We start from the raw sequence: 15,152 nt of genomic DNA, 5'->3' as shown, positions 1-15,152 counted from the left end.
TTAGTACCAATATGACTGCTAACCATTTCTACTCCAAAATATCAGACCTCTACAATTTCTACTTCTTCCTAACACCAATTTCTAAAAAAAAAGGGGGGGGGGCGGGGGATGGTCATGTCCCTAAAATATTTTATTTAAATAAGACCTTTGGAATAAGTAACATTTCAACATTAAAAATGTTCCAAAATGTGGAAGACTTTAAAGGCTTACTTTGCAATTTGCACTCTAGCCTCCTTGAAGTCAGAAGTCTTTTCATTAATTCCACATCCTAAATTCAAAATCTTCAAAATACATTGCATACTGTATTTTAAATAATCAGAATCATGATTCTCTTTAGCACTGAATACAAAGTGCATTCTTGTACACTTCATAACACATTTTAGGTTTTAAAAAAAAGTGGATCAAATACTGGCGAGAGAACTCTGCCACATTCCAAACCCTCAAATACTAGAATTTAATGTCATATGATACGGCATATTAAATATTAGATAAAACATCATTACATAAATAGCTCAGGAAAATGTTCATGGTTTGCAAGGACTTTTATTTTTCTCAAGAATCTGAATTATCTTTTCAAAAAGGTTTTTTTTTTTTTTTTGGCTTAGGACATAGAAATAAAATACATATGGAACTCATCCTCCCACTTCTTTATAATTTTCTTTCAGCCTATTTTATGCTTTATGTTTCAGAAACAAATGTTCATGAATTTCATGGGGAAAATTTTTTTTCTGGAGAAAAGGAATTTAGAGAGATAAAAAAATATGGGGAGTTTATTGTTGCTATAAATTACATGGTCTTCGTGTATTCTAGTGGATGTGGTATTGAGAAATGGAAATTCCAGTCCTGATTCTGCCATTCTTAAAATCTTATTTAGTAAAGATTATCATTCTACCTTTCAAAAGACTAGTTACAAGACTGCAGAAGTTCTTAAAAATTTATAAAATGCCATAACAAAATTATAAAAATCTGTATTTAAGGAAAAAAAATTTGCTATGGTATACAAAATCTTGGCAATGACATATTGTAGAAAATACTAATAATAGTGTCAACTAATGCATCCGAGCTGAACTACTGTATCAGGCACAATTTGGTTCCTGCTAAAACATGAATATAAATTCAAGAAATTTTAACACGTGCAAACAACTGAATTTACAGAGTTCTCCAAAGCTAGAATACTAAAGTATCTAGGCGTTTACACATTATGTCCTTTGTAAAAGATCATCTGACAAAGTCTCACGAGTTTTAAAAACAAATATACTTTGGCCCAAAAGTTTTGAGAATCATCTTGAAGGAATAATCAAAGATGTTCAAGGATACAGTATCATTTATGTTAAAATAAAAAATGAAAAGAAAGGCCTTACATGCCTAAAATGAGGATTGACTCAATACATTAGGCTTTATCTACAAACTGGAAGGGATTTAAAAATGGTATAAACCTAGTATCATAAATGAAAAAAGACTACAAAACAGTATACATTATATAACCCCATTTTTAAATGCTCTGTGATCACTTATAAATAACAGGCTTTCAATCATCCTTTTTAATTTCTAGCTTTTCTACATAACAGGTATGACATGTGATTTAAAAAAAATTTTTAAAGACCAAATTCGTATTTCATGCAGAACTATTTTTTCAGATTAAGTGAAGGCTGACAACACACTCAATCTGCAAATATTCCACAGGGGCTGTATATGTAAAGTATATATTACATAAAGTATGTTTTAAGAACAATTTTACTAAGTACATCATTATTTATTAACCAAAGTCCTCTACTATTTCAAGCCAGAGTCCTCTACTATTGGATAACCAGATTTCTTTAACTAGATTTTTATCGAGACTTATGCACTTTGAGATTGATAATGTATTTTCTTGTAGAAGCAGTGTCACAAGTGGAAGACAGATGATTACCAAGCTTATTTAACCCACGTTATAGGTGATAGAAGGTATTATCTGCAATGAACACAAAAGAATATGGCAATATTTATCACTCAATGCAATTAAATATGAAATGAACATGCTGAATGCTGGAAAAGCAGGTCAAATCAGACCAGGAGAATAAATGTTGAGATGAAAACTGAACATTACGGAGGGATGTTCCAAAAAGTTTCAATGGCTTTAGAGGCTGACAGTATAAGCACTTCACATCTAGTTTCACTTCAGAATATATGGCAGTCTTTCTTTGACATCACAATAGTACTCTACCGTTATTACTCATGATGATGATAAGGAGAAGCACTGTGGCCTTCAAACAGAATAGAGATCAATTCTAGCAGAAAAGAGGCAGGAATTGGAAGAAGGGTATGGAGGATTTGTAGATGTGTGAGAAAAGGAGTCATCAGGCCAACAACACACGGGTACCAAAGGTGACAGAACAATTTAAAGTGGGAATGGAGGGTAGAGAGGGGAAGAGGCAACCTGGAGCCATTTGTATAGATACATAAACATTTTCAGAATTCTCAACTGTACAATGCCTGAGGGCTGCAAATTTTTCTTTCTACTAGGTCATATAACTGATGCAAGATGCAGGACAATTTTAAAAAGTTAACAACTGTTTTTAGTAAGACTATTTTATTTAAAAATTTTCAAAATATAAAAATAATAAACATTATGGATATTTAACAAACAAAACAACATAATTCAACTATAAATAATAAAAATGTTGACAACCCCACATAAACATGTAACACTATAAACATTCTAAGCATACAAGAGTAGTTTTCTAGTTCAAGTTTTACCTTTTTCAGTTCAAGTTTTATTATCATTTTGAAAAATAAACAAAAAAAAAGCTGCTACAGCTTAACCAATTACTTTCGCTCCACTCAAAGAGCAGGGAATTTTTTCCCCATGCCAACACACATTCGTGAAATGGGATACTTATGGGCACAGGTATTAAAAACTGGAACAACCCAGTCTCCAGACAAGAAAAGACTCCTTTGGTGTTTTTAGGTTCAACAATCCACAGAACTTGAGTACAACTAAACCACTTATTAAAGGAAATCTTGTGCCAGATAACATGTTCTGAAGTAATAACACACCCAAAACAGGTTCAGGATTCTGAGAATCAAAAGTAAGTATCTATGAATGCTTTGCTGATACTTAAAAACTGTATCTTTAGAACATTCACTAAGGTGCTGGAATGAGTCTTATAGATGTAGAAAACAATCTACACAACCAACGCAAAACTTGTACAATGTAAATAATACATCTCTTTTCAACTCATCAAATGTTCTATAAATATTTAAGAATTACCCTGCCTCCTGTTCAGCAAAGATAGATGGGAATTTGAAGCAGAGCAGGATTACACCATATTTAGGATTAGAAAATTTTTCCATGTGAAATATGGGACAACTGAGCCATGCTGAATGTATTGTTGTTTTTATTCTAGCCAGATTAAATTCCTCTTATCAAAAGAGCTAATGACAAACTGAAGAGACTATTTTCTTTTTTGGAAGCTGGGCACAAATAAGCATACTGTCATTATGTATCGTATCTTTAAATTATGGGGTGTTTCTAATGGACTGGGCTCTTTTCCTGACTCACCACAGACCACTTTTATAATTATGCTGCTAGATTAGAGTAAGTCACAAGTGATCATACATTAAAGCCTAGCGAAGTCTAGATAACAGGTTCAAAAATGATATTGAAAGGTTTTGTAGCACCAATAACTTTTTCCTAAGACACTTGAGGGGCTGCATCACTTTAAAGTATTATTTATCTTGTAAACAAGATCAAAAAATATTCAGTTGATCTGTATTTTGAGCATAAATATTTATAAACTCTATTTAAAAAAAACAAATATAGCATGACTAGAGCCGCTAATAGTGTAAAATCTAAGAATATTGAAAAATATAAAGATATATAAAAGGCTTCCATAATGCAATCATGCAGAGGTAAACTGCTTCAATCAATTACACAAAAGTGATTCTGTACAGTTATCTACACATAGCTCCATGAGAATCCTATTTAGGAAAATGAAATAATGAAAATCCTCATCTTTAATTAATCAACATATAAGAATTTAAATATGTAATGACCTATTGGCTCTCACAGAAAGTTTCAAAAAGCACAATGATCTTAATGAGAATCAAATCATCTCCCTTTCTGATTCCCAATGGCATATTCAATTTTGTTTTGCTTTATTTTGTTTTTAATTTAAAAGCAAGGGAAAGAAAAAAGAAAGATGACAAAGTAAAGTTGAGGGGGCTGGTATGTGGTCCACATCTAAAAACCAACTGAAACTGTTAACAAGTATGGTCTCTTCAGACTATGTTCTTTGGGCTTCTAACCTAGCAAGTAAATCACTATCACAGGGGAAGAGAATTTTCTTTCCTTAAAAAGAAAAAATACTGAACTAATCTGGGAAAATATCTCTGAACTCCTGTGGCTATATGCTAGTTTGCAAATGTGAACTAAAACAAAAGTCTAATTTTAAAAATGCCCTGCAGGCTACCAAGTCATAATTATATTAGAAGACTTTCTGAAACATGTACTTTTCCCTTAAATCAAGCCTAATATTCAGGAAGCTGTTGTCAACTAATGTGGATCAAAATAGATAATTTACATTATGATTGATGTGTTCATTCTTTTTATTTTTCACGAAGACAAATGCATTGAATACTCAAAAAGAAGTGTTTGCAGAATAGTCAACTTGGCACAAAAAATATGAAAATACGAGCACGGCTGAATGAAACTAAAAAAAAACAAGGGCAAATAGAATGAAGTGTAATTTCCACTTTTCTAATAAAGAGCTGCTACTAAGAACAACTTCCAAACTTCTCAAATGCCTCATGAGAATCTATGAAGAAATACTCAGAAATTAATTTTCTGAAAACTTCTTTATATGGTGCCCATTACAAAAAAATGGTATTTGGGGTGAATACTTAGGATAAGATTTAATCATACTCTTTATAAATAATTTTAAGCCACACTGCTTATAAATAAATATGGACATACACCTTTTAAGACAGGAAAACTATAATCTTTAACAATGTTAGACACACAACACAATTTCCCCTTGCTTTTAAGATTGTCTTTGATGTCTTGATTGCAAGTGAGGAAAATATGGACAAACTGTGTAAACCAGACATTTAATAGAAATTTCTCAATATTTATAATCCACAGATCATCCTGTATTACTTGAAAAAAAAAGAAAATTATTCTCCTTGTTGGTTTTGAAGAGCTAAGAAATTTTTTAAAAATATTATTTGGGTAAGTGGCCTTGGCAACAACCTCAGTAAGTGTATTTAGAAGAAATAGGCAAGTTATTATAGTGTATAAAAAAGTATTTTAGCATCTGTTCAAAATCATTTAAGTGACTACCTTAACCCCAGAAATGTATCCTAAAACCCAGAAAAATTAAAACCAAACCATGCTTAACTTTTTAATCATTTTCTTCATTCTAAATTGTTCATGCTAATGAACACAATATCATGGCTTTATAGCTTTCTTAGACACAATTTTCAACGTGGCTGAGACTGAACTTATCTCATATTAGGAAACCAAAAGGTCTTTTTCCTTCTTAGTGTTTAAAAAATAAATGGATATAAAGTAAGGGGAGAAGACGTTTAAGAATAAGGTCAGACAAAGCACACACTCAGACATACTTCTGGACTCGGATGTACCAATTAGAGAACTGTGAAGAGACAAAATGCCAATTATAGTACATGTAAACATCTATTCAAATTGATAAAGAGCAAACATAAAATGATAGGATGATATTTTAACAGTCGTCTCCAGACAGGAACAGGTCTTGCTGTTGTAGTCACAAAGCTAAATTCAGGCAATGATGATCTCTCTCTGCTGGAAAAAGAGAAGACTATTAAAAAAACTTTGAAAATAGTAAGTAAATCTAAAAACTGAATCACACCATAAATTGATCGCCAACTTTTCTAAACATTAAAAAAAAAAATCTATTTCAGAAAGGAATCAAAATCAAAGTTGAAACAAATTCCACAAAGAATCAGCTTTGGGTTAATGATTTTAACAAAACCTCTCTGCATCATGCTTCCTTAAAACATTAAGCCACAAAGATCTCAGCACTACAGCATGGCTGTGGTCTACAATTTCTGCTTAGGAAATGCAGTCACTGACAAAATAGTAAACTGTTATAGAAGTATGGGTAGGCAAGGTAGTTTTAAGAAATTATGAACAAATTCCAAGACACTGTATATAAAAATTAAAGAACAATCTTCTTAAATTTCCCAAAGATTTCAAAGTAATTGTGAGTTGGATCTACTTTCCTTAAGCTCCATATGATAATGACTTCATTCTTTAATTAATATAGGACATAAAATTCTATACTAAACACAATGATTAACAACCAAAAATAAAAAGAACACATCAGAATGAGACAGTGCTTGGTATACAAAAGAAGACTAACTTTGGATGATGGGAAGATAAGTGGATGGATGAAATAAAGTTAATAGGGAGGAGTAATTAGAAAGAAACAAGTAATCTTAAATTGATACAAAAAAACGCAAAAAATGCTTTCAGTTACACTAAGTAATGAGTACATATTACTGATAAACTGCAAGAAAGTTATTTACCAAATTAAGAATTTTTCTACTAACCAAGTATGACGTTTTCAATTAGAAATTACTGAGAATGGCAGTCATTTCACCAAGATTTATTTCTTTCTTAGAACTTTTAGGTAGCTAATCTGGAAGATAATCTGTCATCTGATAGGTGTATAATGATCAGAGAGAGAGAAAAAAAAAAAACAAAAAAAAAAAACTACTCTTCTCTAAAAGCCTGTATACATACCTTAGAATAACTAGCCAGTTCAGGAAGTTAACAAGAACAAGGTAGTTCCTGAGATCTGGGAAAAGGAAATTTTCCTCTCTGCCTTACACACATCATTCCCTGATGGTTTAATCCTAGATTGAATTTCATTTTTATTTATAGGGCTTTAGGAGAGTAAGAGAAGCCCTGAGAGAAAAGACCAAAAAGTGAACTAATTTAATTAGCCAGAATTTCATGCAGAATTTCATGCAGCCTTTGTTTTAAAAGGCTAAAAGGGAAGGGAAGGGAAGGGAAGGAAAAAAGCTTACAAATATTTATACAAATTCTAGAAGGACTAAAACTAATTTTCTACAACTGGTTCACATCATGTGTATGGGGAAGGAAAAAAAAAAGAATATATAGATTGATAAAGTTTGTATAACACTCTAAAATAACCATTCATATTTCCACATATCAAACAAGCAACTGTTTTTGCTTTCTTAAGTAACCCTTAGAATCAATGATTAGTGTTCCAGGTAAGATTGGAAATACAGTTCCCATAAATAGTTCTAGTCACAGGAAATTTCCTACATTTAAGCTCAGCCATACTTTCTACAGGTCATCAGCTAAAACACTAAAGTCTCATCTTTATAGTAAACTACTGGTTGATACACTTGATCATATTACAGTAAAACAAGAGCTATGGAATACTCTCCCATTCCTGCAACATGATTTCATTAAATGGTTGGGCATCAGTTAAATACTAAAATTAATTTTTTTAATCTTACAATTATCCAGTAACATTTAAACAACACTGCTTAAGTAGACATAATATATTGAGTGAAATATGTAAAATGACAACTCAACCATCCCTTGAAGTAATCCTAATCAATCTTTTAACCAATAATATATAATTTCTCTCAATTTTTTCCTGTAAGCAGTGACTACTACATTGTTCTCAATCCTTTTTGACTTCAAATTCAGCCCAGATCTATACTAAAACAAAGAACTTGTTGGGAGAACTGTAGAATTTAAAATGTGTTTCAAGTTTTAGGTAGCATATTGTAATAGCAAAAGTGTTTTAGCCTTTGAGTTTAGAAGCAAAAGGAAAAGTTATAGGTAGGAAAAGTCTAGTGAATTTGGAAGTTTATCTATACTTTAAAGGTTAAATGAATTTTGCACCAACCAACGGTGAGCATTTGGGAAGACTTATATATAAAACTGTACCAAGACATGTTATACAGATTATCATAACCAAATCTAAGTTGCTTCCATTGATGACAGAAATAATGGCAACAGATAGGGAGAACTGGTACAGATATATTAAATTGTTTTAGATCAAATACTAATATACCACCAAGGAAACTGTAGATGTGCAAGGGACCTTACAGATCATCTAGTCCAAGCCTTTTCATTTTACAGACAAGGAAACACTCCTGGTTGACACTTGCTTAAGGCCAGAGAGTTAGTTGCAGAGCTGGGACCATAAGCTAAATCTCTTATCTGGTACTCTATGCGAGGTCATCTTTGGATATAAAGAAAATTAGTGGGATGGACTAGATTGGTGGCTCTTGGTATTTCTATTCTTATACACTGACAGAAACCAAAAGCTGTTTTACTCCTGAAACTGACAACATTTAATACTCCAAATTATTAATGTTTTACTTAATTGCTGTGGAAATTCCACTAAGACTACATGTACATTCCTCCAACAGTATTTGTAACCCCACTGTTGCAATACTTAACTGTATCACTTGTTTAGCAAAATAGTCTCAATAACGGAGAAGACCTTCAGGAGAGACTTTTGAAAAATTGATAAGAATTAACAAGGGTGGTAATTGTCACTCCATTATTGGAGATTTAAATATGCATTCATTCGTTAATTCATCCAACAAACATCTGAGTGCCCACTATGAGCCAGGCTTTGTGATAATCACTAGAGATAAAAAGATGAATAAGACATGGTCCCCTTCCTAGAGAAGCTTGTAATTTAGTGGGGAAGACAGACATATAAACCAGATAAATTATATTACAACATAAGTACTGTAACAGAGATATGAACAAAGTGCTGTATTAGAAGGGAGTGTAAAGGTATGAACTAACTAATGACCAGGAAGTCTACTAATTTTGTGCAAGAACTACCACATTTACTGCAAACACAATCTCATGCTCAATCAATAATTAGGAAGGAGTAACAATGTAGAAGTAAAAAAAAAAAAAAAAAAAAAATTGGCACTGAAATCAGAATGCCGGCATTTAAATCTAGTCCTTTCACTCACTAGCTGTGACTTTGGGCAAGTCACTCCAACTCTATTAGCCTAAGTTTCCTTATCTGTAAAATGGGAATCAGCAACTACTTCAAAGGGATATCTTAAGTTTTAAATCAGAAACATGATAGTACATACAGAGTACTAGTATTTATAAACATTAATTTTAAAAACCCAATCATTAAATACTAAGTAATATTTATAGCTAAGATCTTATTAATGAGAATAATTGTGACCCTAATGAATGTGTGTAATGTTTAATCCCCATACTTTGGGACCAAACTGAAACGCTTGTTTTCTGATTCATTCAAAGCAATATGGCTTAAGAAAACATTTTAATTTTGGGTTACTAGAGAATTTAAGACTAGGGAAACTGATAAGCTATTTATGGATTTAAATAAGTAGGAAGTAATTATTCTACAATAATTTTTAAAATATCAGGCTAAAATGTATTAATCAAATTATAAAGCCAAAAATCAGCATGGAGATTTAACTGGCCTTTGAAAGATTTTCTTTCTTTATAATACCTGTTTGGTGTAAAGAGAAGAAACGTGAGCCTCTGCCAATTTGGCACCTTTCACGACTACTAAAAAGAAAAGAAAACAAACTTACCTAATGAATCAGAATAGCACATAGTCAACATACAAGAGACTACATAAAAATATATCACAGATCTAAGTAAAGAAGTTTTTGAGTAAAGTCACTATTTTGACAAAAGAAATTGATTTTGAAATTTTAAATATTAACACGTGTACCAACTGCAAGCCCAAACATTCCTATGAAATAGCATTATCATCAGGAACATATATACAACTTTAACCCTAAGTGTGGGAGGAAAAAAAAAAAAAAAAAGAGGAAAAGCATCCATTATTTACCCCACTGACAGAAGATTATGGTGTTTGGAATTACAGTTGTGACTGTGAGGATCCCAGTATGGGAAGAAAGTGATTTTTTTTTTTTTAATGTGACATTTAATATAATCACTATAATCTCAGGAGGGGCAGGAACACTTGCAACTGAAACGATGAATTTTAAAAGATAAATAGGTAATCTCCCACCCCCTCAATCTACAAAGAATGCATTTATTTCCTGAAACTGCTGTTTTATCAACTTTCAATGATCACGTTCATTTGCCAGAGAAATCCACTTAAAAATTACAATATTGTGTCAAATGTCAAAGATTTTTATACAAAGTATAGGAAATGCACACTTAAAATATCAGACTGGAACACTTACCAAACAGTGTTTTCCTAAAGTAGTATCTATAGTACATTTCTTTATTCATACATCTTCAAATGGTCAAGTTTTCTTTCATACATCCAAAATGTAATGTGATGTTTTCTTATTCACCAAATGTTAGCTCTACTTGAAGTCTGGTTCCAAACTAATCAGCCTGCTTTTAAATTTTAAGACAGCTGTTGAAAATTTATAGGATCAAACCAAACTGAAGTGGTATAAATTTTTAACATTGGATTGTACATTATTTGTAAAGGTACCAATAATCATTATTAATAAGTTAGTGATTATAGCTCCTTTTGTGATAATTGGGGGGAAGGGTAGATCACCATCTGGAATGGTCTATTTATTTTAATTTTTTTTCTTTTCTTTCTTTTTTTTTTTTTCTTTTTCTTTTTTAAAATCAAGGAACATTGTCTTGGTCTTTGTGGGGTTTTTTTTTTTTTTGTCATTTTCTTTTCTTCTCTTTTCTGTTCTTTTCAAGAGACCATTCCGCTTTATTTTTAACATCTGAATGTATAAGGACTCATATGCAAAGCAGTCATACACCGTTATCATTAAAACCCATATGGTAAAATACATACACAAGTCCAACAAAAGGCTAATACATAGTAAAGCCTAAGCATACTACTATGTAATATTATGAATACATAACTTGGAGACTTTAGTTAGAGTACTATGTTATCTATTCATTTTTGAAAACATTCATTAAGATTTTAAATGCAAATTCATTCCTTATTTGGAGTAAAACAAAATCCTCTAAGTTATAACAAGTATTGGTCATAAGTTTTTAGACCTATTCATTAAATTACAAAGAACCCAAAGAATTCTGTAATGTTCAGTAGAAGTATGTAATAAAAACATTGCATATGTTTCTAGTGTGATGTCTTTAGCAATTGTTTACTGAAATAAAATGCAAACATCAATCTTTCAAAATACAGGATCAGAAGGTAGTTTTCTTCTCTTTTGTCTATTTGTGAAATCCATCTTCATCACATTTTACCAAAAAATTGTTTTTACAAATATGTAAAAGTACATTAGATAATACTAATGAAACACAGGTAGAGTTCTAGCATATGCAGATCAATGATCAGTCAAATCATCTTCTCCAAGAACGAGATTCATTGTCCTCTTCTTCTTCATCATCATCTTGAAGTAATGAGTCATCCACCAAAGACTCTTCCTGAAACTTTAGGTTAAAATGCATTTAGGAATTTACCCAAAAAAAAAAAGAAAAGAAAAAAGGTGACACTTTTAAATACTGATTTCTCTCAACAGAGTCGAATACAAAAGGTATTTCTATAGCTACAATATTCAAGAAACAAAGAAAAGCAACCTTTATCCACTCAATGGTTTCTCTACAGTATCTATTCTATTGCTTCTATCAAACAGGCACTAAAAAAATATCTAAGTAAGCTTTTTGTACATGCCATTTCTCCTGCCTCACTCAATCAAATTATGCCATCTTCTACACCTACAAAACATTGCTCAATACCTTTTGTTGGAAAAAAAGAAAAAAAAAAGAAAAAAGAAAGAAAGAAAGAAAAACATCAATAAATCTTCTCTGACTTACCCTAACCCTGGACACTAAATCAACCAATTAACTTGTAGAAAAGTCTATCAAGATTTATACTTCTTTTCTGCTATATGTAACAAACATTTCTTTTATAGAATTCCTTGCTTTTCCCCATTCCCTTCATAAAAGCTTCTCAGACTGCTTTTCAAACTTTTCAAAATACCTAATACCAGGAGCTCTCCTGCTTTTCTCCCCATTCAATTCAAACTCATGGAAGGACAAAGGTATAATCTAAAATATAAAATGACAAATCATGTATATGAGTTTCAAAATACACATTTTATTCTTGCATTTGACTACGGATATGTATAACAGCCTCGAATGCTCTTCAAACAAAATGAAGTGCCATTACAAGAATCTAACAAAGGTAAAACATGGAATCAGTTCCCCACCTTACCTTTATTTATTAACTTCCTCAACTTTTTCCTACAGCTTATTTCATGATTAAAATAGAGTTGCTTATTTTTAAGTGTATGGTTTCAAAGTGCTCTCCCATTTCATTGTTCCTTGTGCTTACACCTCTAAGCCACCATACTGATTGCTGTACCCAAGAAAAAGGGACTCTTCCATACCTATTCCTCTTCCACACCTAAAATGCCTCTCTCAACTATATTCGCAGTCCCAGCTCTTGGTTATGGAAAGCTTTCTTATCCTTCAGGGTTCAGCTCCACTGTCACCACCTTCTTCAAGATTCTTCTGGACAGAAATAATCACTCCTTCCCGTGGGTTCCCACAGCGTATTGTTCAAATCTTTATTGAGCATATCACTCTGCCTTTCATTAGAATTAATTTTTTATGTGTCTGTCACCACCCCCCTTTCCAGATTATAAGCTCCTTGAGGATAGGGACCGTGTCTTATTCATTTTTGTGCCTATCACAGTATCTACCATTTAGCAGGCATTCACTCTAATGAACTAAAACAATATGAATTAAAATAAAGGAAACCTGAAATGTTAATAAAGCAAATGAATAGGATATATACTCTAAACTTAAAATATTACAAGAGTTCCTGTGGATAAAAATCTAATGAATAATTATTGTTTTCTAAAAGTAAATGAAAACTGAGTATGTGTGTGTATATGTATATATATATGTATATATATATATGTATATATATATATATACATATATATATATATGATTTTCTTTTTCTTTTCTTTCTTTGGATTAGCAATCCACAGTTCTCATTAATCCAGAAAATTTAAAGTTGTCTGCATTTATCTGACATCCCCTGCCTGGAATATGGCTCAGGAATAAAAGTTTTATGTTAAAATCACAGCCATAAAATCACATTTCATAAAAAATGTGAACATTTGAGGGCAAAGACAAATTAAAAAAAAAAACATACTTCCTCTTCATCAGGTTCAACTTCTTCTGTTTCAACAGCTGAAATATTAGTTATTGGTTTATTCCATGCCAGTTTTAGATCCTGCCCTTTGAAACGAGCTCCATGAACTGCAGCCTAAAACAATTAAGAACATTAGAATGTAGAACATTAATAATTTCTGAAGAAAACAATGAAATGTTACAGTACTTAATATTTAAATCAGTAAAACAAAAGTGAAGACAGCTATCCGTTTACTTTGTGGTTATTTCTCCATTTACTATTTATTATTATATTTATAATTTACTTTTTATGGTTATTTACTTCTAAAATCAGTCTTGTGATTGGAAATACCTTTAAACAGGAAACAAGAACACTTTCTCATACTTCAACGGAACTACTTTACTACTGGCCGGTATCTGACTAGAGAACTATGTCTACATGTTTATAATACAATGATAACTGCTATTCAAGCAACAATCTCAAACCATTTCAAGATCTTGGCTGTAGGTTCTGAACTGAAGTCTCAATGAGAATACAAGGCTAAATGTATCTTAATGCATTTTAATTCTTGTTAATTTACAAACGACATATGTAGTAACTACAAACTGGAAACCTTTAACAAATATAATAATTTTGCATGCGTAAAGTATCATATTATTTTTAAATTACATCAGTAGTTTAAAGTGTCACATTATTGTTAAATTTACGATGTATGACATATCACTGTTACAAAACGTAAGTATCTCCATGAGAAAAGAAACCCTGAATGTTTCTATTGAAACTAAAGTACTTCCTACAAAGCTTTCAGAACTGCATAGGATATAAGTTAAACTCAGTATTTGTTACATTAAGTGGCTGGTGAAGAAATCGTCCATTCAAATTAAAGTAACATGAACTAATAATATAAATCAATGTTAGCAACATACTGAAATAACTCATAGTCACAAAAGATTTATAGTACAACCTCAAAGTATAGCATAATGTGAAATCTAGATACAATTACATGTTCAATGACAACTGATCGTAAGTTGTATGACATTAAAGTCTCTAGGTATAAATTTTAAATCTGCACATAAAAATCTATGATAAATTTAAAAGATTCTGTGCCTATTAAAATGCAGCTCAGGAGGAGTTTTTAGTCCATGGCTTCATCACAGTGTCACGTAACTGAAAGAATTTTTAAGTACTTATGATATTCCACTTAACAACTTGCAAGTTTTTAAACCTGTAACTATTACATAAAAATATACTACAGTAATATATGTACATATATATACATATATTACCGTAAGGAATTCGAATAGACTCATGCAAAATGTCTACTCAGAAAGTCCATCTTTTCATCTAGTTAAAAAAGGCCAAAAATTTCACTGACATTTTCTATAGGTTCTTGACAAACATTTCTGATGACCTAGTATTATAAATCTCTATATTTAGCACATACATCTTCAAATTTATAAGGTGAGTCTACAACTCTCTAAAGTTTTAATTTTAACATTTTACAGGATGATTTTCAAAATTAGATGAACTAGTTAGAACATTTATCAATGTTCTCCAATAGAAACTTTTGACTATTTGGCTGTATAAATTTTTGAGATAACGGAGTCCTTGCTTTGTGAAGAGGCAAATTTATTTTAGATAATCTGCAACATAAAATCTTTAAAGTTAAAAAAAAAAGTTCTGCAACCCACCCATTTTATTATTTAAAAAATTCAAAAATTTCAGGTCACATAATATAAAAAATTGTAATTCATGATTAATCCTTCCCAAAGAGATAACCACCATTCCATGAAGAATTTGGGAAAAAGCTTTGCAATACACTAAAAAAAGTCCTGTACACATACTAAAAGGGTTTGTGTATATACATATGTATGATATGCACATGGGAACATACTTTACATCATATTTAAACTAATTTCTTGAATGGAATTTTGTCATATTTGGCAAAATACTCTTTTCTCAAATGGATCTGGATTTTTGTTTATAATGCATGTTTTTACTGCTGTTGTATTTGTCATAAAGCAG

The 15,152-nt window shown here is 31.3% G+C and overlaps 1 protein-coding gene across 15 annotated transcripts in view; it reads right to left on the bottom strand.

Moving 5' to 3' along the window:
- Nucleotides 1-1,968: 1,968 nt before the first annotated feature.
- The window catches only part of RBM26 (RNA binding motif protein 26), an 86,390-nt gene continuing 73,206 nt past the window's right edge, over nt 1,969-15,152 (bottom strand). For 10 of the 15 annotated variants that reach the window (XM_040487259.1, XM_040487271.1, XM_040487263.1 and 7 more), the window contains 3 exons: nt 13,149-13,262; nt 9,516-11,413; nt 5,369-5,800 (listed from right to left, as the gene is read on the bottom strand). In XM_040487259.1, the coding sequence (XP_040343193.1) occupies nt 11,324-11,413; nt 13,149-13,262 (204 nt within the window). In that variant the 3' untranslated portion in view covers nt 5,369-5,800; nt 9,516-11,323. Of the gene's footprint in view, nt 5,801-9,515; nt 11,414-13,148; nt 13,263-15,152 lie in introns of all 15 variants that reach the window. The other 5 variants (XM_040487260.1, XM_040487262.1, XM_040487261.1 and 2 more) reach the window with 5 other exon arrangements.

This window comes from Herpailurus yagouaroundi, unplaced genomic scaffold (assembly GCF_014898765.1).
Source record: "Herpailurus yagouaroundi ecotype Mexico unplaced genomic scaffold, PumYag 164, whole genome shotgun sequence".
NCBI lineage: Eukaryota > Metazoa > Chordata > Mammalia > Carnivora > Felidae > Herpailurus > Herpailurus yagouaroundi.
This window is presented reverse-complemented; position numbering and strand designations above follow the sequence as displayed.